The 25,834-nt window shown below is 45.9% G+C and overlaps 1 protein-coding gene across 2 annotated transcripts in view; it reads left to right on the forward strand.

The window, feature by feature from the left end:
• The window catches only part of LRRC74B (leucine rich repeat containing 74B), a 494,937-nt gene that overhangs the window by 262,999 nt on the left and 206,104 nt on the right, over nucleotides 1–25,834 (forward strand). For both annotated transcript variants that reach the window (XM_069619119.1, XM_069619118.1), the window contains exon 6: nucleotides 19,102–19,211. In XM_069619119.1, coding sequence (XP_069475220.1) covers nucleotides 19,102–19,211 — 110 coding nt within the window. The remainder of the gene's footprint in view (nucleotides 1–19,101; nucleotides 19,212–25,834) is intronic.

A 25,834-nucleotide genomic window follows, 5' to 3' on the forward strand; every position in this document is an offset into this window, starting at 1 on the left:
TTGAACTCTCTGATATTGTACATGAAGTGTTGCAGGCCGGCACCAATTTCCTCATCTCCCGAACACTCCCTCAGGAGTTAACAAGGGGGGGGTCGGGTAGGCGAGTTGGCCAGGACTGTCTGGGCAGAACAAGAGTGGGCGCCTCCCCACAAGCATGCAGCGTAGAGGTTGAAATGGCTGGGGAAGATAGCTGTGCTGTGGAACACTAGTGGGGCTGGAAGAGAAGTGAAGAACAATCAGTACCCAGAACTAGCCAGCTCCCTCCTCACTGCACAGGTGCTCAGGCTCTCCCACAAACCCCCCAGTTTCACCATTGGGAGGCCAACACTGGCAGAGGAACTCTGGCGATGAGCAAGCAGGAGAATGTGAGAACATAATTGTAAATATCAGCAGTAATGAGTCATGAAATTGCACAGTTGGACGAGATCTTTCACTGGGATCATGGCAGCAGACAAGACACCAGTGATGCATGATGTTGCAAGGCTAATGACATGCGCACGGAGACAACTTTTGTAGATGGTTGTAGACAGTTGGTTGAGTCTTTTGTTGAGAAGTGAGCACAACCAAAAAATCTTCAAGCAAAGTTCACTCTTGCAGTGACTAATGATCAGCGAGACCTGTGGAGTCAGTGCTCTGCGTGGCATACACGAAAGCAAAGCTGGTGGTGTACAATTACCTGTTCTAGAGAGCATGTGCACACACTTAACATCTATGTGAAGAGTAGAGAGCCCTGCAATATTCTGCATATTCTCTTAATAATCCTGGAGCTTAGTGGGCACGTCTGACCTTCTTGGCTCTCATCCCTGAGAAAACATTAGATCTGTTCGAGCACGTTACCAGATATTTATTTCCATTTGAATAAACAAGTAATTTCAAATGATCCACTTTACGATTTACAACTGAGAGGTCCAAAAAGATTAGGGTTACACGCTTGGGGTTTGATATGGTCCTGTTGTTCGTCCATTAAAACAGACTCAATTTCTTTTAGAGGCCTGAACACTGCAGTAGATCATTGGTTTCCACAAACAGGTAACTGTCCGTTGCTTGCTTGGGCAGTAGAGATTTTAGATTGGCTGGTGCTTGAATGGCTCTTGGGAATCTGTTGTATGTTTGTATGTTTATTCAGGAGAGGAGAAACTAGATTGTGTTTCACAGTCCTGGGAAATGAGCCCTGGCAGAGGGAAGGATTCAAGACCTCGACAATGTCTGCCAGTAGTGTTAGTAGGAGTTTGTCATTCATGCATTGTTCCTGGTAGTTGTCTCCATTGCCTGTATTGGCTTAATGGAGCAAGTGGAAGTGAAGTATAAATGCAAAGAGTTGGAATTTATGGGCAGAAATGGTGATAATTCTGAGCTGTTAGCAAACAACTCCTGAAGTTTCACAATTGGCTTAGAAGGTTCTATGATCCCATTTATTTTTCGCCGCAGGTTACACAAGTATTCTAAGTTTGTGGCGCTGTAACCGGATCATCTGTTGTTAACTTTGGCACTTTTATTCTATATGGTGAGGCTGCAAATGCCCAGTGCTGTATGGACATCTCAGATACTCAATAGTTGATATGGAATAACTCTGATGTGGGCAGGTGTCTGTGCACATTTAACTGTCTCATCAAAGGAAGTCAGAGAAACCTTTTACCTGAGACTCAAAAAATTGACTCCAGAGTGCCCAAATGTTGGATAGATTGTAATAATTAAATGGGCTGTGATTAGCATGTAGTCAAATCAAGTTAAGAGTTTCTTTCCCATGTCCTACACCCTCAGATTGTAGGTGATGACATGCATGGGGCCCACTTTGTGTGTAAGGGAGTTTCGGACCTGCTCTATCCTTAGTGGGGATATGTAGGAGACAAATTACCAGAAATGCACAGTATTCTTTCTTTGAAGGTGTTCGACTGGATTGAGGAAGAAAGTATTTAAGCCTGGTAGACTGAAGATGTCAGCAAGGACGCCAGAGCCATTGACCTTAGTATAGATGAAGCACTTGAAAGATATACTGGCGGGTGTGCTCAAATGAAAGCATGGGATTCCCACCTTCCCTTTGCGTTTGTCAAGTCACCTGGGACTGAAAATAATGTGTTATCTTGGGTGAGAAGATTGTTTACGAGGGCAGCTGTGTTGTCTTAGATGTTTACCTCTCTGGGGATTTATGAGTATTTCCATGCAGAGCTGATAGGTAGTTGCTGGATCTCTCTGTTTCACCCTCTGATTGGAGGATCTATTTGGCTTTTGAAAGCAGTAGCTCAAATCTGGATTCCTGACCTGTTTGTCCTACTCAGCAATACAAGGAGTAAATAGGAGGCATGAATCCTATAACAAGACAAGTGGAGGTGGTTGGGAAGAAGCACAGGAGTGAAAAGGGAAAGAAGACAGAGAACACTGGAAGCTAAAGGGAAGGTGAAGTGGACCTGATTGTTGCATGGCATCCTGGACAGATCAGGTGGGTAACCGATATCACCGTAGGACCTTAGCACCTGTGTGAGATTTGCCACCGGGAGGAGCAATGCAGTGAGCGTGCATTAATGACAGTCCGTCCCAGTTGACTGTAGCACTAGGAGCATAGCACCCCATCCCCTGCCCAGCTTCACTGACTACCGAGTGAGTTTGGAATGGTTTCTGGAGAAGGCACATCAGCAGTCAATCTCCGTCAGAAAAACCTCTGCTTGGGAGCTATAATACTGTTTTAAGGAACAGAGAGCCACCTGCCTTGGAGCCTTCTCAGCCAGCCCACAGCTGGTTGTGATGCACCACCATGGTGCAAACATACCCTGCAGTGGTCAGGTGTGCTCACTTGGCGATCCAATAGGGGGATCCACCATCCCCAGTGACCAACTCAACCAAAGTTTGAATCCTTTTGGCAGACTGCAGATATCTCACCTGTTCGGCCCCGTCTTTTTGAACTTACAAACATTATTGTCAAATTACCCTTACAGTACCCATTGACTATGGATCTTGCACCCACATTTAGCCTAAAATATAGCTAACCACCTGAATTTGGCTGCATTCCCAAGTAACCAGACTCACATAATACATGATACAAGTCGTCAGGGATCACTACCGGCTTAAACCTATCTACAGGGTAAGCCTCGATCAGGAAGTATTTGGCACACTGGAGTTGGTGTCCTGTTGATCACATTTCTCACACCCACTGCTGGGTGGGGTTTGGGCACTCAGCAGGCTGTCTGGCTCTGGGCTCTTTCCTCCTCACTCATCATTTCAGAGGGAATCCCGGATAGTTTATTTTACGTTGTTTAATTAAATGCTTAAATTCAGCTGGTTGCCATATCTAACATGAGGCCATAGTTGTAATCTGAAGATTGTGTTGCCAGACTGTGTCTAGGGGCCCATGGTTTGGGGCCTTGTGCCTCAAGGGCAGCAGGCTGCCCTTTCCTGATCTGTACCACAGCCTATGTTAATGTTAAAGGTATTTGTACCATGCACCGTCACCACCAAAGTGGTCCCCAGGCACTCGGGTGGATCTGAAAAGGAGATTGTGAAAAAAAGGGGTCATGGGGATTTAGTAAGGTGTAGTTGGGAATAGGAAAGTGAGAGTTGTAATGTCGTGTTGGCAGGTTTAGTTCGGTTTGCACCGTTTGCTGAACTTAAGCGTGGTCTAAGGGTCTGTGCGACCTCCCATGTGCTGTTGTGCCGTGTTATGTGTTGTTAGTCTGTTGTAATGTGGTGAAGTGCGTGTGGATTGCTGTGCAGTGTGCAGATAGGTGGTTGTCTGGTTTTCTGTATGACAGGTGTATGTGGAAACTTGAGAGTTGGGTTAGATGTTTTTTTTTCCTCTTCTCACTCTCTCTTTTACTTCTATATCCTTGCGTTTCTGTGCTGCCCCATCATGGGTCGGAGATGTTTAGGCAGGGAGGGCTTTGGTCCCCCTCTGCCCGTCCTGTGTGGGGATTTAATCTAACTAGGTTTTTCTGTGGGTTAGCGTTATGTGGGTTGTTTGGTCGGGGGTCTCTCCGCCTTATTGTGAGGTGAGGAATTGATTTAGGGTTATTGTTTCTTCCCTGAGTATCTTGTTCCCAGAATGGTTCTATGCTTCAAAGTCATTTCCTTCTGTTTTGGGAGCAAAAAGCCAAGTTTTTAGCAGTTTTCTGAATTTCAGATGATCCTTTGTGTTGCGTATCTTTTTGGGTAGGTGATTCCAGGATATTGCTGCCAGGGCAGAGAACGTAGTGTCCCCCAAATGTTCTCTTGCTGTATGGTTTTGGTTCTAAGTGTATGTCGTTGCTTGATCTTAGTGGTCTTGTCGTCTTGTCGGATGGTAGACTGTTAATTTTTCCTTTAGGAACTCTGCTCATTGGCTGCGGATTGCCCTGTGTGTTATGCACATCGTTTTTAACTTTATTCGCTGTTTTATTGGTAGCCAGTGTAGCAGTTTCAGCACTGTGTTGATATTTTCTCTTCTCAATAGTTTGAGCAGCTTCTTGGATGCGCTAGAGTTTTTATTAATAGTAATTCTGGCATTCCTAGGTATAGGCTGTTGGCGTAGTCTACTCTGGACATGATGAGTGTGATGATGGTGAGTGTTTTGTGGCTGAAAGAGAGGAATGGTGAAATCCTTTTTACTACATCTAAGAGGAAGAAACATTTCTTTATTATAGCGTTTACTTGTGGCTCCAGTGTTAGTTTGTTGTCCATTAAAACTCTGAGGTTCTTTACTATCGTTGTAGGAATTGTTGCTGTTCCCGTTTCAGTTGGCCATGGGATGTAGTGATTGTTTTCCCCGCTTTTGTGTATGATCATTATTTCTGTTTTGCACGAGTTGAGTTTGAGGCTGTTAGTAGAGTTCTTGTAGGCATTCTTCTAGTGTTGTGTTTCCTTCCTGTGTGTCTTGTATTTTGTAGACAATCTGTGTGTCACCTGATTGTCACTCATTCACCAGCCTTAACGATTTGAGGCAGCAGGATACACAGGAGAGCATAAGAATGAAGGGGCCTGCAACCCAAACATACAGCAATAGCTCAAGTCTCATAGAACTCTGAGTACATTGACCAACTTCCCTGCACAGTCATGCAAGCCTGCAAAAGGAGGAGTTTACAGGCATGTAGGAGGAATTGGGCATTGTAATGGCAACCACTGAGAGAAGGACCGGCAGTAACAGGATTTGACTAACAAAATGGTGTATAGCCCTATTAAGTTTTCAATCTCACGATCTGTGCAGGATCGTGTGGACGTACTAGAAGAGCTGTGGGGCATCATTGAAAACAAAGGTTTCAATCCACATATTCTATTTATTTGGTTCTGCAGCGGAGACACCCCAGTCCTCCAGGGGGCATAATGGAGCTCTTACTCAGATGAGTCAGCGCATGCTTCCTTAGAAGAGAGCTTTTAGAACCTAGCCTTGGGCAGGGCTAGTAACCTGGGGTTAGTGGCTTGTGGTCCGATTTGATTTTTTTGCATTAAACAGTTAACTATTCAAAAGTGTATCCTTGAAAATGCATGGGTAGCCCCACCTTGTTACCAATGCCTTGGGAATTGTTTATCATGTAGGACCAAATAAACTTAGATAAAAGGAGTAGTGGTAAATGCACAAGCAACCATGCCAACCTCTGCCTTAAAATGATTATCTGGAACTAAAGTGCCAGTTGTCTATGCAGCAGGCAAAGCAACCATCCATCCCCAACTCTGACAGGAGTAGTGGGGTAATCACGGTTGTGCATGCCGACAGAACAAGAAGCCAACTCTTGTCCCTCATTAAGAAGCTAATGAAAAAGAGAGAAACTAACATGGTTGATAGGGGGAGGGGCTGAGTTTGGCTCTTTTGGGGTTGCAGGGAGGGATTCAGTTCTTAGAGTTTGGGGATGGATAGGGTTGTTAGACAGTGGGGCAGATTTGATGGAAGCCGGAGGAGGTGAAGTTAATAGAAGTTTGATGGAGCGGCTTTGGTACAGACTGGGTGGGGTAGTGTTGTTGGAGGGCAGGTAAAGACTTTGGAGGACAGAGTTGGGCAGGATTGCTAGCGGGTATGTGGGACTAGATTGTTATGTACAGGACGGCCAGTGTTTTTACAGTCTATGTTGGGTAGGGTTTTAATTTTATGGAGATCAAGAAGGGCAAGCCAGGGCCTGACAATGCCAGCAATCAATGAGGGAAGTGGTGCTGCAGCCAGAAGGTATCGAAGCACCAAGACCATCGAACTAGAGCTCTACAGAAGATCACCATGACTAAAAGAAAAACGTTTTTAACCTTTTCCTCAAAGTCAACAAGTTACTAGTGCTACGAATATCAATAGGGAGCAGATTCCAAAGCTTGGCACAAGTGAGAGAACAGGAGCGACCAAACCCTGTAGACAGTCGGAAATGATCAGCCACCATAGTGTAGCAGGAGACTGCACTTGAAGGCCTAGAGGAAGAGAACGATCTGAAATATTTCTTAATGTAAAGAGGAGCCCATTCATGTAAGGCATTGTGGGCTATAGTGAAGAGCTTAAACTTACTCCGTGGTATTACTGGGAGCCAGTGATGTTTTTTCAATACAGGGATGATGTGATCTTGCCTAAGAGAACTTGTCAAAACACAAGCAGCTGTATTCTCGATCACTTGAAGTTTTTGTAACGGAAATGTTATTGCTCCTGTCATTACAGTAATCCAGATGAGAAATAACAATAGCACATGAAATAAGAGCAGTGTGCTTTTCCGAAAGGAGTGGTTGGATCTGTCTCAGCGTCTTCAATTGATAATGAGAAGTGCTGAGGACTCTGTCTATGTGGGAGATATATGAAAGGGAAGAATCCATCAGGATCCCTAATGTTTGGGTTTGTGTTCTGATGTTATTACATGCTAAAATAAAATGGGTGTATATACTCAGTGCCTTAGCAAGCTTAAAGGTTGGGGCCACCAGAAAGATCTCAGGCTTGTCTCCATTCAACCCCAACCAATTCTCTGACATCCAGCATTCAATGATGGCATAAATATTGTGAATATGTTGCATATTAAAAACCGGGTCTGGGCCAAGTTGGGACACTAGTTGGATATCATCTGCATAGTTCTGGAACATGACCCCATGATCCTGGAGAATGTCATGTAGTGGATTCTAGTAGATATTAAAGAGAATGGGAGCGATACAAGATTATTGGGGCACACCACAATCTACTAATTCAGCCTCAGACATTGACCCCATGATCCTGGAGAATGTCATGTAGTGGATTCTAGTAGATATTAAAGAGAATGGGAGCGATACAAGATTATTGGGGCACACCACAATCTACTAATTCAGCCTCAGACGTATAATTGATCATGATAATTCTTTTTTTTTTAATAAAACATTTTATTGTTTTTTACACAAACAAATACAGACAAGCAACAAGTAAAGGGTCAACACTTGCAAAGTCATTCAATCGGTCGAAAATGGGTCTAAACAATATAGTTAGTTACAACTCCAATCCCCGATATAAATGTATAAGGTTACCAAAATGTGTCCCGACAAGACACCTTGATTAAATATTAAAGACTGCACTTTAGTGGGCATTCTCCCATTTTTGCCAAATTTTCTGCGCCTTCACAGGGCATCCTCTGGCTGTATACACCCTGCGTTCCATTGCAACACAAATGAATACATCTGTCAACCATTGTTCATAGCTTGGCTTCACATCAGATCCCCATAATTGTGCAATGTTCCTTTTTATCAGCGCGGTAGAGGTGAACAGAAACAATTTTTCATATCTCGATAGCTCACTCTCGTTCTCCACCCCCAACAATAGCAGTTTCGGGTCTCTAGGGACCGTTCTGCCCATGACCCTCGATAATTCGTTGCAACACGCCTGCCAGAATTGTTGGATGTGAGTGCATTCCCACAGGATATGGAAGAAGGTGCCCTCCTCAGTTTTACAGCGCAAACAGGCTGGGTCACTTGTCTTTCCCCATTTAAAGAGCGCTATTCTGGGGTAGTATATTCTGTGTAGTATCTTTAGTTGGATCCGCCTGAGTCTGGACGATTTAGCTACTTCCCTGGAAAACATCAGTGCAGAGATCCATTCCTCCGGTAGCATAGCACCCAGATCTGTTTCCCACTTGGCCTGCAGACCTGATAATTCAGTTGTGGCAAAGGAGGTTATGGCACTATAGAGGACCAATGTTATTTTGTGTTTGATTTGCTTTGGGAATAAGTTACGTTCTATTGGGGTATATTCTGGCAGGGTGTTTAAGTCAGGAAGGTGGGCCTGTAATGCGTGGCATAGCTGGGTTTAGTGGTATCGTTCAGTTTGCGGGAGATTGAAGTGGAGGGCTAGGTCTGTGAATGAGATTCTAAGCCAAGACTGGAGGCTCACATTATGCTTCTCTTTCTCTTAATTATTTATATAAAGAAAGCTCAGCAGCAAGGTATTTTATGCACTTAATATAACAAAAGTCATTATGAAAGTGCGTTGGAAAATACATAACACAAAACTGTTAAAATACATAAAAAAGTTCATAATATTAATGGAATAACGGGAGAAAACTTCAAATCCCATGATGTTCCAAAGGTCATCAGTGTCCGTGGTCATGTGGTACTGTCCTTCCAATGAATGCATAGATGCTCCCATAAACAGTCCTGAACAAGAAATAACTTCCTCTTTCTTTGCTGCTCACAGCAAGAGATAAGTCATTTCTTGTTCAGAACTGTCTATTTGCAGTATTTGTTTGTATTTGATAATGTTTATTCTTATGAGCGTTTGTTTGTTACATAAGCGTATTATTGTATATGCGTAATCTACTTCGCTTATATATTTCATTTACAGCGTTTCGTCTTGTTTTCCCCTCATCGTTGTTCACCGACGCCAGCTGCTTCCTGCTGACCTCGGTGTCAATGGGGATTGATTGAACGTTTTGTTTATAACAGATCTTAATCTGTTTGTCATTGTGGCTTCAACCAGGCCGCCGCAGCGCCGCGCTATATTTTTCTTCGCTTCCCCGGCCCGGTATTACTCGCGGGCTCCGGGGAGGACTATGCACCTCACAAAGAGCGTGATGCGCCCATGCGGCACTAGGGGGAGCTCCTGCTCTCCCTGGTCCTTTTCTCGAGCTTTGGCGCTCGTACGAGCATTTCTGTTGTGACAGTAATAGCTAATGCGAGTGCGAGCGCCGAAGCAGGAGCAGAAGTTTAGTCAATTTCACTTCTTTATTCGAAAAAAAATAAAAAAATTAAAAGAGTGGGAACGCTAGCAGCATCCAAAGCATAAAGCTTGGTGTGCTTTGCTCCCATTAGCCAGACAGGATTGGAAGTGATACTTACAACAGGATTTACTCATATAAAGAAGATCTGGCATAATAAAAGATCTGGGCCAGTGAGAGAAGGTGGTCAAGTCCAGAATATATATATATTTTTTTTTTTTAAAAAAGGAAGGGTAAGGTGTTTGTTTTAACATGGCAGCACAATATTCCCCTCAACAAAACCAGGAATGGTCAGAAGGAGAGGAGGACTGTTGTTACGTAGATGAAGTGGCAATGGAAAGGAGCCTACAAAAAGTCCTAGGTTCCGCTGTTGAAAACAGCGTACAAAAAGCTGTAACAGGTATGATTCTACCAATACAGCAGCGCCTGGACGACATGGAAGAGCGCATGCGAGGGCATTCTCCTAAGAGAGGAAAGAGGACCCAGAAAAGGAAACACCTTACCCAAGGGGGAAGTAGTCCGGCTCGTAAGAGCAAAAGCTCTCTGACCCCCCTGAGCCAATCGATTCCTGCCACAGCTGCCCTATCTGATGCCTTCTCCAGGCTGAAACAAGCCTTCATGACCAGGAAAGTAACCCCTTCCTCTGAGAGACCCTCTACCCCCGAGGAAGGAAACAGGGGTGTTAGACCCTCAAGCCCGGAGGAAGAGAATCAGGGCATTGAAGATGAAGTAAATCCAAGAAGGTATGAGGATGAATCATCACACACTTCTTCAGAAGAAGATATCGAGATTTGGGATTCAAAACCCTCAACCTCGGGGAGTGCAGCAGTCCCCATCCCCAAGGGAATCTCCGGGGAACAGCATCCTACCGAGGGGTTGTTCGACCCAGAAGATTTGATACATCCCAGGTCCACAGACTGGGAACTATCAGTCAAACCAACTCAGCCATTTTGGGAGCCCGTACACTTCCGGGAGGTTCTTATTGTTCCATAGCGGCTGTGCCTGTGTCAGTTTGTTTTCCCATCTCACAAATTTGTGTGTGTCTGCCCAGATTCACGTTGTGTGTGCTTCCATAGTTGAAGTGGTTGTCCGGGTTTTCCCGTTGTAGAGATATTTCATGATGGGTTTTTCGGGAGTGTGTGCTTCTTGTATCCTATTGTGTGGCAATGAGGTATCTCCATGCAGTTTGTCATTCACGACTGCCAACTGCCTTGCCCAGTAATATGTCTGCAGCCGGAGGAGCCCAACCCCACCTTCCCACCTCTGAAGGGTGGCAAGTGCCAAGCGTGGCAGGCCTCCACCCCATAACAGTTTCCGGAGTGTTTGGTCTATTCTATGAAATTCGTTTTATGGGATGTGTAGTGGAGCGTTTCGTAATATATATAGGAAACGCGGCATGGCCATCATTTTGAAGAGTGTCGCTCTGCCTAGCAGTGTTAGTGGAAGGATTGACCAGTGTCGGACGTCTTCCGCGAATTTCGTCATCACCGGGTGGAAATTCTTGGGAATGTAATCAATGAGATTATTTGTGATTTGTATACCTAAATTGTTTCCTTTCCACTTGGTAGGGGTATGAGTTGGTACTGTGTCTTCTTGTCTTAATGGGAATAGAGTGGATTTGGTCCAGTTAACACGCAGACCGCTGAAAGAACCATATTTCTCCAGCAGATGCGTCACCACAGGGCAGGATCTTATTGGGTCTTTTAAGTATATCAGCAGGTCGTCCGCGTATAAGGACACTTTGTCTTCCCAGTTGTCCGACCAGCAAAAGCTGTTCCATGTCCTTGTGCCTCTTAATAATGCAGCAAGGGGTTCGATCGCTATCGCAAAGATCATAGCCGACAGGGGACATCCCTGTCTCATTCCCTTCCCTAGTTCAAAGGGGTTGGACACATATCATTCACTTTTGTCACTGCCACCAGAGATTTGTAAAGTAGTTTTACCCAACGCATGAATTGCAGGCCAAAGCCCATTTAGTTCCCAGATTGCCTCCCAATAGGCTGAATCAAACACTTTTTCAAAGTCCACTGTGAGTAAGGCTAGTGGGCCTTGAATAGTGGGCGCTTTCTCTAATGCTGTGTGTAACCTATGTATATTCATACGGGTGGATCTTTGCGGCATGAAGCCGCATTGGTCTGGGTGGATCAGGGAAGGTATAACCTGCTGCAATCTGTTGGCCAGCGTCTTTGCTAGGATTTTAGTCTCGGTATTTATGAGGGAAATAGGTCCGTATGAACTACACCTGTCTGGCAGTTTATCTGCCTTGGGTAACACTATACTAGTGGCTTTTCTAAGATCCTGGGGTAGGCGACCTTCTGTGCGCGAGGTTTTGTACATTCATTTGGGCCTATTTTTTTCCATACTTCGATTGGGAAGCCATTTGTTCCCAGGGTTTTCCCGGATTGGAGGTCCGCTATGGCTGTGGTTAGCTCATCCTCTGTGATGTCTTTTTCTAACAGGCTTATCTGATCGGTTTTAAGTGTGGCGAGGCTGATCTCTGACAGGATTGATGTTTCAATGGGGGAGGTGGGTGTTTTAATAGGTTGTGAAGCCTTCTGCTATGGACAGCTCGGCATAATAGGTTGTGAAGCTTTCTGCTATGTCTCGGTCTGCCGTTATGGGTTCCGAGTCTTCTGTCGTGATCATCTGGACTTGGCCAAGACCCCCATCCTTGCGTTCCAGCCATGCTAGCATCTTACCAGCTTTGTCTCCGGTCTCGTAGACCCTGGCGCGCATCGCTGTGTGTGCTTGCTTGGCGTTATGTAGGGCAATATTTTGCAGCTGTTTTTGTGCCAGCTGTAGCGCTCGGTGTGTCTCTGGTTGGTTAAGGGTTAGGTGGGCTGCCTCTGCTCTTTGTACACGTGTTTCAGCTTCCTGTAGTGAGCTTAGGTGTTTCTTTCTATGGGCTGTGGTCCAGGAGATGATTTCTCCTCTTAACACCGTTTTATATGCCTCCCACAGTACTATCGGGCTCTCCACGGAGGCTGTGTTTAGTTCGAAGTATGATTTTGTGGTGTTCTGGATTTGCTCCACCAGGTCTGGGAATCCCAAGTAGTAGTTATTCAGCCTCCACATGGGCGGGGGGGGCTGGTCTGTTGGTGGTAAGTTCTAATACGAAAGGGGAGTGGTCCGAAATACCTCTGGATAGTAATTGTCCCTCGCATGCCAGGTGCAGGTTCACTGCCGGGAGGAAGAAGTAGTCTAGCCTCGATAGCGAGGCGTGCGCTCGAGTGGATTGAATATTCCCTTATGTCAGGGTGTAGGTGTCTCCACACGACTTTCAGACCCAGAGCATGAGTGAATGTAGCAAATTTGGTGTGTGTGGAGGGTTTCCTATTGCGGATGTGTGTTCGCTCGAGTTCTGTATTCATCACCTCGTTGAAGTCCCCTCCCATTATCAACAGGTCTGAGGGGTCTCCGGTGATTATGGGTGTAATGTCGTTGATCAAGGAGGTCAATAAGGTTGGCGGTGCGTAGGCAGCTAACATGGATGTGGTGTGTTCCCAGAGGGTTCTGGTTACATGTACGGATCTACCCCTCTGTCTTCTGTGCCAGATAGAAGGGTAAAGGGCAGCCTCTTGTGTATTAGAATGAGTACCCCATGGGACCCCATGGTGAAGCCAGAGGGTAGAGCTATGCGGTAGTTAGTCCACTTGAATAAGTTGCAGTTTGTGCCTGCTACGTGTGTCTCGGTCAGGAACATGGCATCCGGTGTATGCTGATTTAATTGTTGCAGTACTAAGCGCCTTTTAAGGCCGCTGCCGAGCCCATTCACGTTCCATGTCATGATCTTGATGGATTTGGTGTTGTTTCTGTTAGGGGCCCCTGTCATTCGAGGTGAGGACTAGGTGTGTCAGAGTATCGAGTGTGCGGTATTATGGTATATTGCATCCATGTGATGGGAATTATGTTGTATTCATTTTTTGTAGTACCTGTTGGGGTATTCTGTTCGCCATTTGCAATGACATTTCTTGTGACCGGGGAGGTTTGTTCAAAAGAACTGTCAGACCCAAATTTAACCCAAACATACAAACTCCAATACCCCCACCCCATACTCCACCCAACTTGAAGTATCTATCGCCCGAACCGTAAAGGACTACTGTCAAGAACAGAATGTCAGACAAAACATTAACTGTTACTAATTACCCCAATTAAGTTTGCTTACTCTCTTCTCAAAGAGGCTTCCAGGGGGTGGCCCGCAAAGGGCCGCCAACTGCTTGTGGTACAGGAGGTTGGCATTGCGCTTTGTGAGATTTGTGTTGGCGTCGTACTAGGTCTCGCCTTAGGGAACAGCTATGGGATAGCTGTGGTGGCTCTGCCCGCTTTATTCATTGACCATCTGGGGCACTTCCTCCGGTCGCAGTAGCAGTCGTGCGTGTGGCGATCTGTCCGGGTGTGATCTGATTCGCCCGTTGTCTCTTCTGCCTGCAGGTCCCCAGTCTCCTTCCAGATGTCTCTCCGCCCAGTTCCATGCCTGCTTTGGATCCGTAAAATGCACGGTTGTGCCGTTGTGATAGATTTTCAGCTGTGCCAGGAATAAGAGTCCATATTTAGAGCCTGTAGCCGTCTTTTGAGTGGGTCGAAGGATTGTCTTGCTTTTTTAACCTCCCTGGTAAAGTTCGAAAAGAAGGCGATTTTAGAGCCATTATAGGTTATGGAGCCTTTGGTCCTGGCCAATTGGAGCACAGTGTTGCGGTCTCTGTAATTCAGGATTTTAGCAATTACTGTGCGGGGTGGTGCGCCGGGAGTTGGTCTGCCAGTCGGGACTCGGTGCGCTCTTTCAATGGAGAAGAATCTCGAGAAGGTCTTTGGTGCGAATAGGTCAGATAGCCATTGCTCGAGGAAAAGTTCCAGGATGGGCCTTCAGTTTTCTCGGGCAGGCCAAGGATGCGTATATTGTTACGCCTCGAGCGTCCCTCTCCCTCCTCCAGCCGTTCCTCTAGCATCTTCATGTGGTCCAGCATACCATTCACCTGTTGACCAATTGCTCGTAGGCCGTCCTCTATATCAGAAATAAGGGTCTCTGCTTCTCCCGTGCTCAAAGTGAGCTTCTGTAGATCGTGTCTTAGCAGGGATACTTCCGTGCTGATGCTGTCCATTTTCATCTCCACTGATGACCGGAAGCCGGCTATGGCGTTCATTACGTCCCTAAGGGAGAGGTTATCTTCATTTTCCGGTGCACCAGTGGGCTTGTTCCGGCGTGTTATTTGAAGTAGGTGTGGTGCATTTTTCCATTTTACTTTGTGTAGTGGTCCTCTTGCTCTTCTCGTTGCCCATGCCAGGGTCTACAGTGAGTGCCACGTAGTAGGTACGCTCTCCTTCTGCATTCAGCAAGTTTATTTGCCAGTCAGGGTCGAGCCTGCGTGCCACGACGGGGCACAACAGTGACACACTCGGATCGGGTATGCTCGTGGCACGCTAATGTGTTTGTTGGCTTCTGCTGTTGTCTATGATTGTTGTGGTGGGGTCGAGACCTCAAATCTCTGCCTTACTGCTTGTTATTCAGGCTTCTTACAGTTGTTGTGTACAGGACCTGTGGTTTTTGAGTGCACACCTTTATGTTGATTATTTTTCTGTGTCTATGTGGCGCGCTGGTCGGACAGTGCATACAGGGAGTTGATCACTTGATAAACAGAGCTTTAGGTTGTCTGCCACTGTGCCCACTTATAACATGCGGAGCGTGGGTATGCCTTTGCTGCCTCTTCTGTAGTTGGTGGGTGGCATCCGTTGCGTCCCTCGGGCTCCACCACTTTCCGGCTATTATGGCTATTTTGTCTCCTTAGGCATTCCCACCTGATGTGGCGGAATATGGTGTGCGGGCTGCCGCGGCGTGATGGGTGTCTTGCAGTTCCTGCGCTTATCACACCGAGATGTTCTTGATACATAAAGCGCTGCCCTTTTGACTAGTGCTCACCCCCTCACCTGTAGTGGACCGTATAGCCGCCACTGTATTACCCCTGGGTCCGCTGGCAGTGATCGCCGGCAGGGAGCAGCAGTGTCCAGCTTTGTTGCTTGCCCGTAAGTCTCCAGTCTGACAGTACTCCGGTCTGTAAGGCACGTAGCAGCTTCCTACCTCTAATTGGGGTGCACAGATATTCCCACCAGAGGGAACGTGTATAGCCAGTTGACACCTGGCAGAGCAGTCCCTTTTTCTTTCTGGGTATAACCTTCAGGGCAGTTGGTGCTGTGGGTCTTTCTGGGTCTTTCTGCAGTGGCTGTAGGGGTCCAGTGGGTGCTGCTCCAGGGACAGCAGCACAGTCCATACGGCCCGAGCCGGGCGCAGGCAGTGCGGGGGAGCAGGGGAGAGAGCCGCCAGGTCCTTCAGCGGGTCCCTGCAGGTCGGCGTTCACAGGAGGCGTCCCCTCCTCACCATGCTTCCACGGGCATCTAGGTGCAGACCTCCGCTACCGACCAAGGATCTCAGCAGTACGCCCGCAGCGAGCTTCCACAGCGGCACCACCGTGCTGGGGGAGGTTACTGGGTGAGTGGTGAGGCACAGTCCTGGTCCACCCACACTTCTCCGTGTCGCCTCATGATTGCGTCAGCCATCTTGTGAGCTCTTCGCTGTCTGCCGCCGTGCTGCTTCCAGTGCCTATATTTTCGATGCTGCAGTCCGATTCAGCTCCACGTTACAGCGACCTGTTCCGGCTGAGTTCCGCTGCGCGTGGCTATAGTTTTAAAAGGAATCTTTGATTATTTTGCAGGATTTGGGCAGGATTTGGGCAGGATCTTGCTGGCGGCCTCTGGAGCACTATAAGCTCACATCTGCATTGCGTGCTCGTTGGCCATGCCCCCTTGATCATGATAATTCTTGACTTTCTTGTCCCAAGAAAGGACTTGATAGAGTTGGCAGATTTAGCTGACACTTGGGCGACATCATCGACCCCCTGTAACTAAATAGCATGGTCAATAGTGTCAAAGTCTGCAGAGTGATCCAGAAACATCAACACGCTGTTGCCTAATTGGCCCCAGTCCATAATCTTCAATAAAGAGTCCTGAATATTCATCAGTGCCAGCTTAGTCCAACTACTTGGTCGGAACGCAGGCAATAACATCTTGAAGTTGATTATTGGCAGCACAATCCAAAATATTATATTCAGAAGAAAGGTCACGTTAGTTACGACACAGTAGCTGGCACATTTTTCTGAATTCAGTTCAGGTTTCTTCAAAAGGAGGTCACCCAAGCTTGTTTCAGGATCTGCGGAACAATACTTTCAACAAATGAGGTATCATTAGATGTATTAATCATGGGAAACAAGAGCTCTGCACATTCCTTTACAAGGAAGGATGGGCAGGGGTCCTCAGGGTAGTTAGTAGATTTTATGGAAATGAAAAAAGATTGAGTGTCCTCCAGGCAGACAGGGTGAAATTGAAAATGGAGTCAGACTTTGAATCTGAGGGAAGTCCAGTTACTGCTATCAATTCGGAATTGCAGATACTGATATATCCTGGGAGGACATAATCTTATTTCGGATATTCTGGATCTTCTCTCTAAAGAAGGACTGCATTTTGTCAAACCAAGAAACACAAAAGGTAGAAGTAGGGGAAGGATGAACAAAAGGATTCCTCTGACTGTTTAATATCTTCAAAATCTCTTTTCAAGAGTAAGAAGCTGAATCAGTACGAGTTGCAAAGTATGATTTCTTTGTCACTTGAATGGCAGCTTATAATTAATTTTAGCTCTCTTAATGGCTCTTTGTGTTTCCTCAGATGGATTTACCCTCCATTTCCGTTTAAAACAGCAGAGCGAATTCCTGAGATCACTAAGTTCTGATGTGAACCGTTTGTTACCCAAATACTTAGCTTTCATAGTTTTAGTTTGAAGTGGAGCAATGGATTCAACAGTTTCAGGCAAGATGGAATTATAGACATCAACTATATCCTTCACATTAGCCTCAACGTCTACTTTTGTCTCCAAATTAGCCAACACTGGCTTAAGGTTATTTGCATTCAGGGCTTGTCTGCTGTGGTAGGTAAATACTGTGGTAGGTTGAGAAGGTAGAGCAGGCAGAATACGCAACTAGCATAGATAAAAAGGTAACCGCTGCATCCTCAGACCAATCGATAGGAAACATGTCTGATCCATCTAGTGAAATGCTCTGGCTGATGAACCAATAAAGGGTACAACTCTGGTTATGTGTAGATGGGGTATTAGTAAAAGAAAAGCCGATATCAGAAGGCCAAGAGTAAATAGCTATGGTTTGAGGATTACATAGATCATTAAAATCTAGATTAAATTCACCTAAAATCATTGGAGACGAAGAAGGTTTTAACACAGATAAAACAAGTTGCATAAAATGATGGACAAAACTGTACCAGCACCAAGGAGGTCGGTAGATGATCAGGACTTGGACTTGTACTGAATAAAGTAACAGATTGTTACAGTTTAAGCCTAGGACTTTGCAATCAGAAATTTCTGGGCAGGCAAACGACATACAGGTGAAGGAGCTTATTAAAAAAAAGCCACGCCACCACCTTTTTAAAATTGCCTGTGTGCCATAAGAATTTCATAATACCCTGGGACAGTAGCTCACAATATAGGTCCGGAATTATCTTTAAGCCAAGTTTCAGTAATTGCTAAAAAGTCAAACTGAGTTTGTGTAATAAAATCATGAATCTCAACACAATGACAGCAAAGAGAATGTGCATTAATAGGGGCCCAGCAGACATGTGTGTGCCTCTGAGGTTTAAATGATTAGAGCAGTGAGGATTTGAAAAAGCTGTACTCCCTCCCTAGGGAGATAAACATTCCAGGAGCCTATTGGATAAGGAATAATGTAGTTTAATTTCTGAAATTTGAGGTAAAGAGTGTTGGGTTGTTAATGTTTGAGGCCCATGTGTTAGGGGACAGGGTGAGCAAAGTTGTTAGAGGGTGTGACAAGGGTGTAGCAGCAAGGTTTGGGCTTGATTTCTGAGTTCAGAATGTATAAATGGCAGCATGGAGCATCTTCTTTAGGGGTAGGTGGGACAATGTTCTGAGAGGTTGAGTGAGGAAGGACTGTAGGTGGCATGTTCGGGCACAGATGCTAGAAGGATAAATATAGTAGCATTCATGTAGTTGGCATTCAGGATAACTAGTGTAGCAGTCTTCCTAGTATACTATACTTGATATGTTGTAAGACTAATAAAGCTTTAAGAGTTGTTAAAACCAAAAAAGTGCAAAAGTACCCTAATTGAAAGGCATATCTTTGTCTGTTTAAAAACAGCTTTGGGAGAGATGTTCGTCAGTTGGTTAGATTAATATATTAATTCAACATGTTATATTGCAATTTACACCAAAATCATCATCTTTAAATTTGAACAACCTAAGAAAGGTAAAGGTAGGAAGTGTCCATAAATATTATTAATTTTGTGCTTAATTTTGCTTTGATAGTAATGCATTGATTGTTGTCTGTGTGGGTTCGATATCCCAGATAAGCATTTGTGGGCTTGTAAATATCTGCTTTTTCATGTTGCAGACCCCTTTCCAGACACATTTACTATTTTATACTACCAGTTACATCTGAAATTCTTGTTACTGTTTACCACCACACCACTTTAAAAATTTGTTTTGACATGCTATCTAATTTCAGCTTGTGGTACCACTGAGGTCCTCAGGGTCTCATCATGAGTTGGGTGGTACCCCGACTGGGACAAAGCCCAACTGTATTTGCATTACCGCACACCTGTCCGGCAGTATTACCGCTAGATCACGGGTTGAGTGGTAAACGTAATGCCCAATTCCCCATTGGGTCCATGGGGAATTTTCTGCGTAATTACCGCCAGCGGTATTACGGCATGGACATTGTGCAAAAAATCTGCATTTTTCCAGCGTGTTTATTCCCAGCTCTAAGCTGGTGGTAAACACTCCATACTCATGTTTAGGCCAACCCTTAAATGCAGCAGTAATAGCGTTACCGCCACAGTTAAGGGCTACCGCCCAACTTGTGATGAGGGCCTAAGTGTGAACAGTTTGAAGTGGATCCTGCCATCCTGATTTATTTCTCTTGTCATCTTGTTGTAGGTGAAACCCTTGGAGTTGCCATAGCAGAAAACACTGGGATGAAGGAGCTTAATTTCAGCTGGAACTACCTGCGAGGCAAAGGCGCAATTGCATTCGCCAAAGGTTTGGGGGTAGGCTTCAAAGTGTATTTATTTTAAGCTACCCATTTCTCGGCATGTGTAGGCTCAGCTCCCAGGTCCAGCGATGAGATTATTGTAATTCGACTGCAAATATGTTTGGTACAGTTCTGTCCTCAAAGAAAGACATTTCAAAAGTGCCACTTCTTTCTAGCATTATAATTAAATGACAATACTTATTGTTGGTATTAGTACTTGATGAAATTCTGCACCTTTCAGGATTCCCTCATTGCCATTCTTCTTATGGCAAATGCTGTATTCAGAGACATTGCACAATACTCCTCAGTGTGGTGAAGCTATAGTGTTGTGCTTTCTCCTGTGCCTTCTGTTGTACCAAATAGGCAACAGATAATATAGCACTGTGTGCCTCCACCTTGATATCTGGTGCCATTTGTGAAGAACAATCAAGGAAACCTTTGTAGGAGTGTCCAAACATGGTGTTGTGGAAAAATTACCACTGACTATTCTGGTGGATTGGTGAACAATGTATTAGTTAAATAAAACAGCAGGACAACAGCAAACCAACAACATTACAAGATTTTGATGCAAGTGAGAACCACCCTCCCTCCACACAACATTCTCTAATACCCAAAGGAACACATGCATTTCAGTGCAAGGGGAGGTCCAGACATGCCAGGGAATCATATTGAAACAATGTTGCAAGCAGGGAACAAAGCCCCACTATACAGGTATTTGATACCAGCTGCGTTCTTACATGTTAGGACAGTATTATCAGGAAGGATAACATGAAGTGATACATTTAGTGGAGCTGAATATACTCCTCAGAGGTTCACACACGGTCTGAGGCAGGCGTGCATGCTTACAGTATGATGACTTCCATCTACTAAAGCGACTTTTCGTAAGACAGTGGGAGCCTAAAACACGCTTGCATATGCCAAAAGGGAAACGCATCAGACGTGAGAGATGTGGAGGCGAGCTTTGCTACACGCTAGACGAAGAGCCTTCATCTCAAGGACATGCACAGTAAAGCCTAACCTCGCACTGGCAAGAAACAGTTGGTTATACATGGCAGTTTGCAGTACCTATTCAATATTTTAATGCAGAAGTGTTCTAGGGGACTGCATACCACTTTCAATTCCAAACGTTCCCCCACAATTCCCTCCTATGATAACTTCATTCCAGTCTCATTACATACATCTTTAGGGGAATAAACATCACATCCAGGCATATCATAACATATTATTTCTTCAATAGCATGACAGTAAAGCACTTGGGCAGTCTAAGAGACTTCAGAGCAGGTGGTGCATGCTCAATAATAGCGACACTTACAAGCCATAATCAGACAGGACCAACTTAGAATTATGACTAGCGCTATGAGTAAGATCTGACCAATAGATGCACCCAGAGGTCCCAGTAGTCCCTCAATCCAAGCCTCAAATGACCGGTAAGCCTCTGGGCTGGTATGAAGGAGGCTTACAGTGTGGCGAATGTTGGTAATAATGTCAGTAATATTACTTTCGTAACTAGGTATGAAAGTACAGCACTCCCTTTTCACGATTGCGCAGATGCCTCTTTGTGAGGCTAGGACGATATCTAAAGCCATGCAGTTCTGATGCACCATGGTTCAGATGGCTACCTGTTCTCAGATTAATAGAGTCAAGGAGGACACTGTAGCATTTGCAATATCCTACTCCAGCAACAAAGTGTTCCCAGGCAGTGTTTCTCCTGGGGTGGGGCTGAGCTGGAAAGGCGGGAGTATGACGCACAGCAGGCAGGACACCCCATGTAACAAATCTCTCCCCAATTAATCAATGGCCAAGGATAAGGTTTTTCCCCACAAATGAAATAGGCCATGGAATACGTGGATTGGGAAAGATATTAGAATCGAAGGCAAATGGGACATTATTGCTCACTACACTGGAATTGGTGGACAAGTAATAATAACATTTTCTGGTTCCGTGCACAGAGGACCCGGGTTGGCGCAGCATACAAGGCCAGTTGCCAGGGAGTAAAGGTGGAGTGCTGCTGGCTTGGTGTGTACTTGGTGTAGAATGAGTAAATGTGGAGGACCGCTGAAACTGAGATGGGATTTGAGCATCCCTACAGGGCCTTTGGCCTTGGGAATCGGTGACCAACTTAAGATCCAAATAAACCTCCCCCCACTGGAAAGGGATGGGTACAATAGGGAACCGGGAGGATACGTCATGAGGGAGATGGGCACAGACCCAGCAGTCAATAAGATTAAAGATATAGGCATACTGCCAGGAGAGATGCAGGTAAATGTTTTCACTTTGAACCCAGGGATGTGCAGAGGGACCATTGTTTTTATGACAGGTTATAAAAAAAGCAGCAGTCACAGTGAAATGATAATACATTAGTAATCTGACAATAATGATGACAATCGAAATACAGCCAGACATGGTGTACACTTGGGCCAATCCTCAAGTGCCCAGGTTCAAGAATCTTGTTGTGGCACTAGTGCAAAAGTTTGTGGTTTCAAGACAAAGTTCAGTTCAATTCCTCAGGGCAAGTGAAATAAGCTCACCAGGCCAGCGCTTTCAGTTCAAAGTTTTATAGTCTCCATGAAGATGCAGCAAGGTAAATGTTGTTGTTCAAATGTTCCAACAGAAATCAAGTGCCAAGCAAAATATTCCTTAGTCCAGTGGTCTTCAAACTTTTTTGGCCTGGGCCCCCCCTGAGCAAAATTTGGGCAGGCCAAAAATACCAAATGGACAGTATGTACAAATTGCTATGAACGATTGTGCGCCATCACCGCACCCTACTCCCAGTATAGTCCTTGGGCTCCCCCTCCAGTATAGTCGCTGGGCTCCCTCATCCCACTCCTACCCAGTCCCTGGGCTCTCCCAACCCCATCACAGACCCTGGGCTCTCCCTGCCCTTCTCCCACCACTATCCAGTGCTCCCACCCATCCTGCTCCCATCACAGGCCCTTGGCTCCCCCCACCCAGTTCCCAACACTTTTAAGTGGAGGGGCATAAATATTTCCCACAAAAATGCCATAGCGACCGAGCGCAGTGAGGAAGCCCGAACCAATCAAAGGGGTTTCGGGGGGTTTCCCCCCCTTGAATGTTTTTAAAATAATGGGTTAAAACTTTGCATTTTAGAGCATACTTAAAAAAAAAATGGGTAAAAAGCCAAACAGTTTGCAATTGACGCTGTGGGGCCAAGGGGGAAAGCATGGTATTTTTGACTGGACATCCCTGATAGATAAAAAAAATACCATCCCTGTTCCCTGGACTCCACAGTGCCTCAGAAGGAGAGCTGATTTTGGCAGGTGGGTCGAGGGATTGGGCAACAAAGGCATTTTTAAAATGCCTTTGTTGTACAACCCTCCTTCCCCCCTCTACTCCCCACTCGCCAAAATCAGCTCAATGGACAAAACAAACACACACATCTACACACAGCAATCACTGTATCATTCATACAAGCACCCATCGCCATACACTCACTCATAACACAAGCATACACGTATCCATACACATATTTAAATAAAAAATAAATGAACATAAATGTACCTTCTGCAGGGACCTGAAATGCCCCACTCCAGGTTGTTCTGTCCGTATGTGCAAAGAGGCGCGGAAGCTCCTTGCACAAACAGACATGCAGTGCCCCAGCTAGCATTTCCAATGAGCTATGCAAGGGTGGCAAAGCAAAACGCCCCCAGCCTTGCATGGCTCAGTGAGCATGTGCGGCTGGGGAACTGAACTGTCAAAGGGAAACGATGTTTCCCTTTGACAGTTCAGCCAGCCCAGGAGCGCTCCCTCAACTGGAAAAAGCAGCTGAGGGAGTGCTCAGTGTTTCTCTGGGCTGGCTCCTCAGCTCCTCCATAATGGTTGAGGGGGCTACTGGGTGGACTCCCCCTCACCCATTATGGATGAGCTGCCAGGCTCAGACTGGCCTATAGGGCAATGCCTGTACCAAAAATGCAAAATGCTAGTGTAGGCCAGTCCAAATGGGGCACTTTATTTTAGCCAATGTGGCCCAGTTTAATGAGTTACTTCACTATGCAGCTAGTAGTTTTGACCATTGTTGCTGAATAAACAGTCTTTAAATATTACAATTTGCTTACATTTTAAGAAAAAGCACCCCCTTGGATACTAGTCTTTGCCTAAAGGAATGAATATCAATTTGCAACTGTGGGCCACTTTTTCATTGGTGCCTGAGACAGTTTTATGGCCCAGTCCGACAATGTAAGCCGCCCCTGCCCATATCCTCAATCTAAAAATGTTTTTTTCAAGACCTCTGCCTTAGTCCATAGTTCAGAAGATCCAGCAAAAAGTTCCAACTGGAGAAATCCAAAGTACCAGAGCCATGTGCTTATGAGGGTCATTAAAGCAAAGAGAATGACCAGGCGGTGGTAACAACAGGGACCATAACTTGCTGCTATCAGTGAGTCAACAGAGATCGGTTACACTCTTCTCTAGTGCACTTCCCACTTTAGGGGGATTCATTGTGGTTGAGGGGACACATTCAGGGGCGAATTACCTGGCCAGGAGCTACTGGTTCTTGAGAGCTCTTTCATGGGACCCCAAAGTGTACCTTTTGGGGGCTACGTAGTGATTCAGCAGGAGTGACACCTGAATCAGGGTCGTTCCCTCTGGGGCTTCGACTGACTGACGAAGGAGCCTTAGCAATAGCTCCTGCAGAGACCTCACTGTGTGGAAGAGGTTTAGAGGTTGTGGGTCCTGATTCAGCACATGGGCATACTGGGTGATCGAGAGGCACAACCTCGTCCTCTGGTACTTGCCGTACCATTCCAGCAGCGCTGGAAGGGTCTGACATTGGCAAACGACTGGCAGTGTCACTGGTGGAGGAGTCGGTGGTTGCAGCAGATCGTAGCCAAGCCGTGAAAGATCAGCCGAAGTGGAAGTGATGTTGTTGGCTTGGGTGATGATCTTGCAACAGTGTGCTGCATGGACATGTGAGATCCCTGCACATTTAACCACTGTTTGTGTAATTAGGAGGGCCTGGAACGGGCCGCACCATCTGGGTTGAAGCGCAGGTTTCCGCTGATGGAACTTTGTCACGATCCAATCTCCTGGCTGTAAAGAGTGGCAGGGTTCAGTTGCTGGTTCAGGCAGGGCTTCACGGACCTGAGCGTGGAGAGATCGAACAGTTTTAATCAACATGCAATAGTATGGGAGTAAAGTGTCATCCTCTAAAGGCAAACTTTGAATTGGGCGAACTGCTGGGGGCTCAGTTTCCATTCTCATGGGGCGACCTTTGAGGATTTCGTGGACAGGCAGTTTGTGTTTATGCTGGTGGTTATCTATTTACTGGACATTTGTATGGCACCTATACACAAGTGTTTCCAGGCACCATTGCGCATGGCAAACAGCGACAGGGGCAAGGCTTGGGGCCATTTCAATCCTGTCTCTTTACACACTTTAAACAGCCTTAGCTTGAGGTCCACATTGCACCGTTCTCCATGCACGCTGGAATGGTGGTGATAAGCGCAATGGAACTGTTGAGCTATTCCTAGAGCTTTACACACTTCTTTAATGAGTTCACCAGTAAAATGGGTGCCTTGGTTGCTGTCTCGGCTAAGGAGCAGTCCAAAGCGGGGTATAAACTCTGCCAACAGTTGTTTTGCCATTGTAGCAGTACCTTCCTTTTTACATGGGTATGCCTCTACCTATCCAGAGAATACATCTACCATCACTAATCAGTGAGTAAAGTTCATGCAGGTGGCGAGCTGCATGAAGTCTATTTGTACGTGTAGGAATGGACCATCCGGTATTGGAAGTGCAAACATCCTTGTGGGAATTGCTCTCCCAACATTGCGTGTTAGACACATAACACAGTTCTCACAATAACCTTGTGCCATAGAGGCTAAACTAGGGGCCATCGGATATTGATTCAGTAGGGTAATCATAGAATGGGCTAAGCCGTGAGCTTCATGGACCAGGTGGGTGGAGTACCTTGAGTGCTACCAGGCAGCCATCTGGGGAAAGTCACAGAGAGTCTCCCGCCAACTTATAGTAAAGTTGGGTCCAGGTCACCTTTTCAGCTTCGGGGGGTTGGTCTTGGAGAATGGCCAGGCTGGATAGGGATGCAATCAGTGACCGTAGGATTGCAACACAAACAAGAATATCATTAGGAGTCAGGGGCCCGTTTAAGGCAGCCAAAATGAGCTGCACCATCTGCTAGGGTCTTCCCTCGGGCCCGAACGACTGAGAGGGATCATGCCCCTTACATTTAACAATGGCTACAGCTGCGGGGAGCAACAATGCATTCAGTAAACCTGACACACATTTTACATTCAATATTGGGGTGCCTGTGGAGGTTAAATACCCACGCTGCTTCCAGAGGAGTCTGAAGTTGTGCACAACCCTGTGGGCATACCTGGAGTCGGTAAGAACTGCAGGTTCAGTGTCCTGTGCAGATCTGGTCATGGGTAATCAATATGCTTCTAGGACAGCATAGGGGGTCCATACAGAATAACCAGAGTCCAGCTCCCAGTTTCTGGGACACAGAGGCATGAGGCATCCATGAATAGGATCAAATCAGGGTTCAACAAGGGCACATCTGATAAATAAGCACAGGGGACATGAACATCTCTACTACAGTCTGACAAGTCATCTTGGGCACCTTCTCCTTTCCTACTTCCTTCTCCACCTGTGGCGTCCCCCAGG

Source organism: Ambystoma mexicanum, chromosome 10, assembly GCF_040938575.1.
Source record: "Ambystoma mexicanum isolate Mex_15411 chromosome 10, UKY_AmexF1_1, whole genome shotgun sequence".
In the NCBI taxonomy this organism is placed as follows: domain Eukaryota; kingdom Metazoa; phylum Chordata; class Amphibia; order Caudata; family Ambystomatidae; genus Ambystoma; species Ambystoma mexicanum.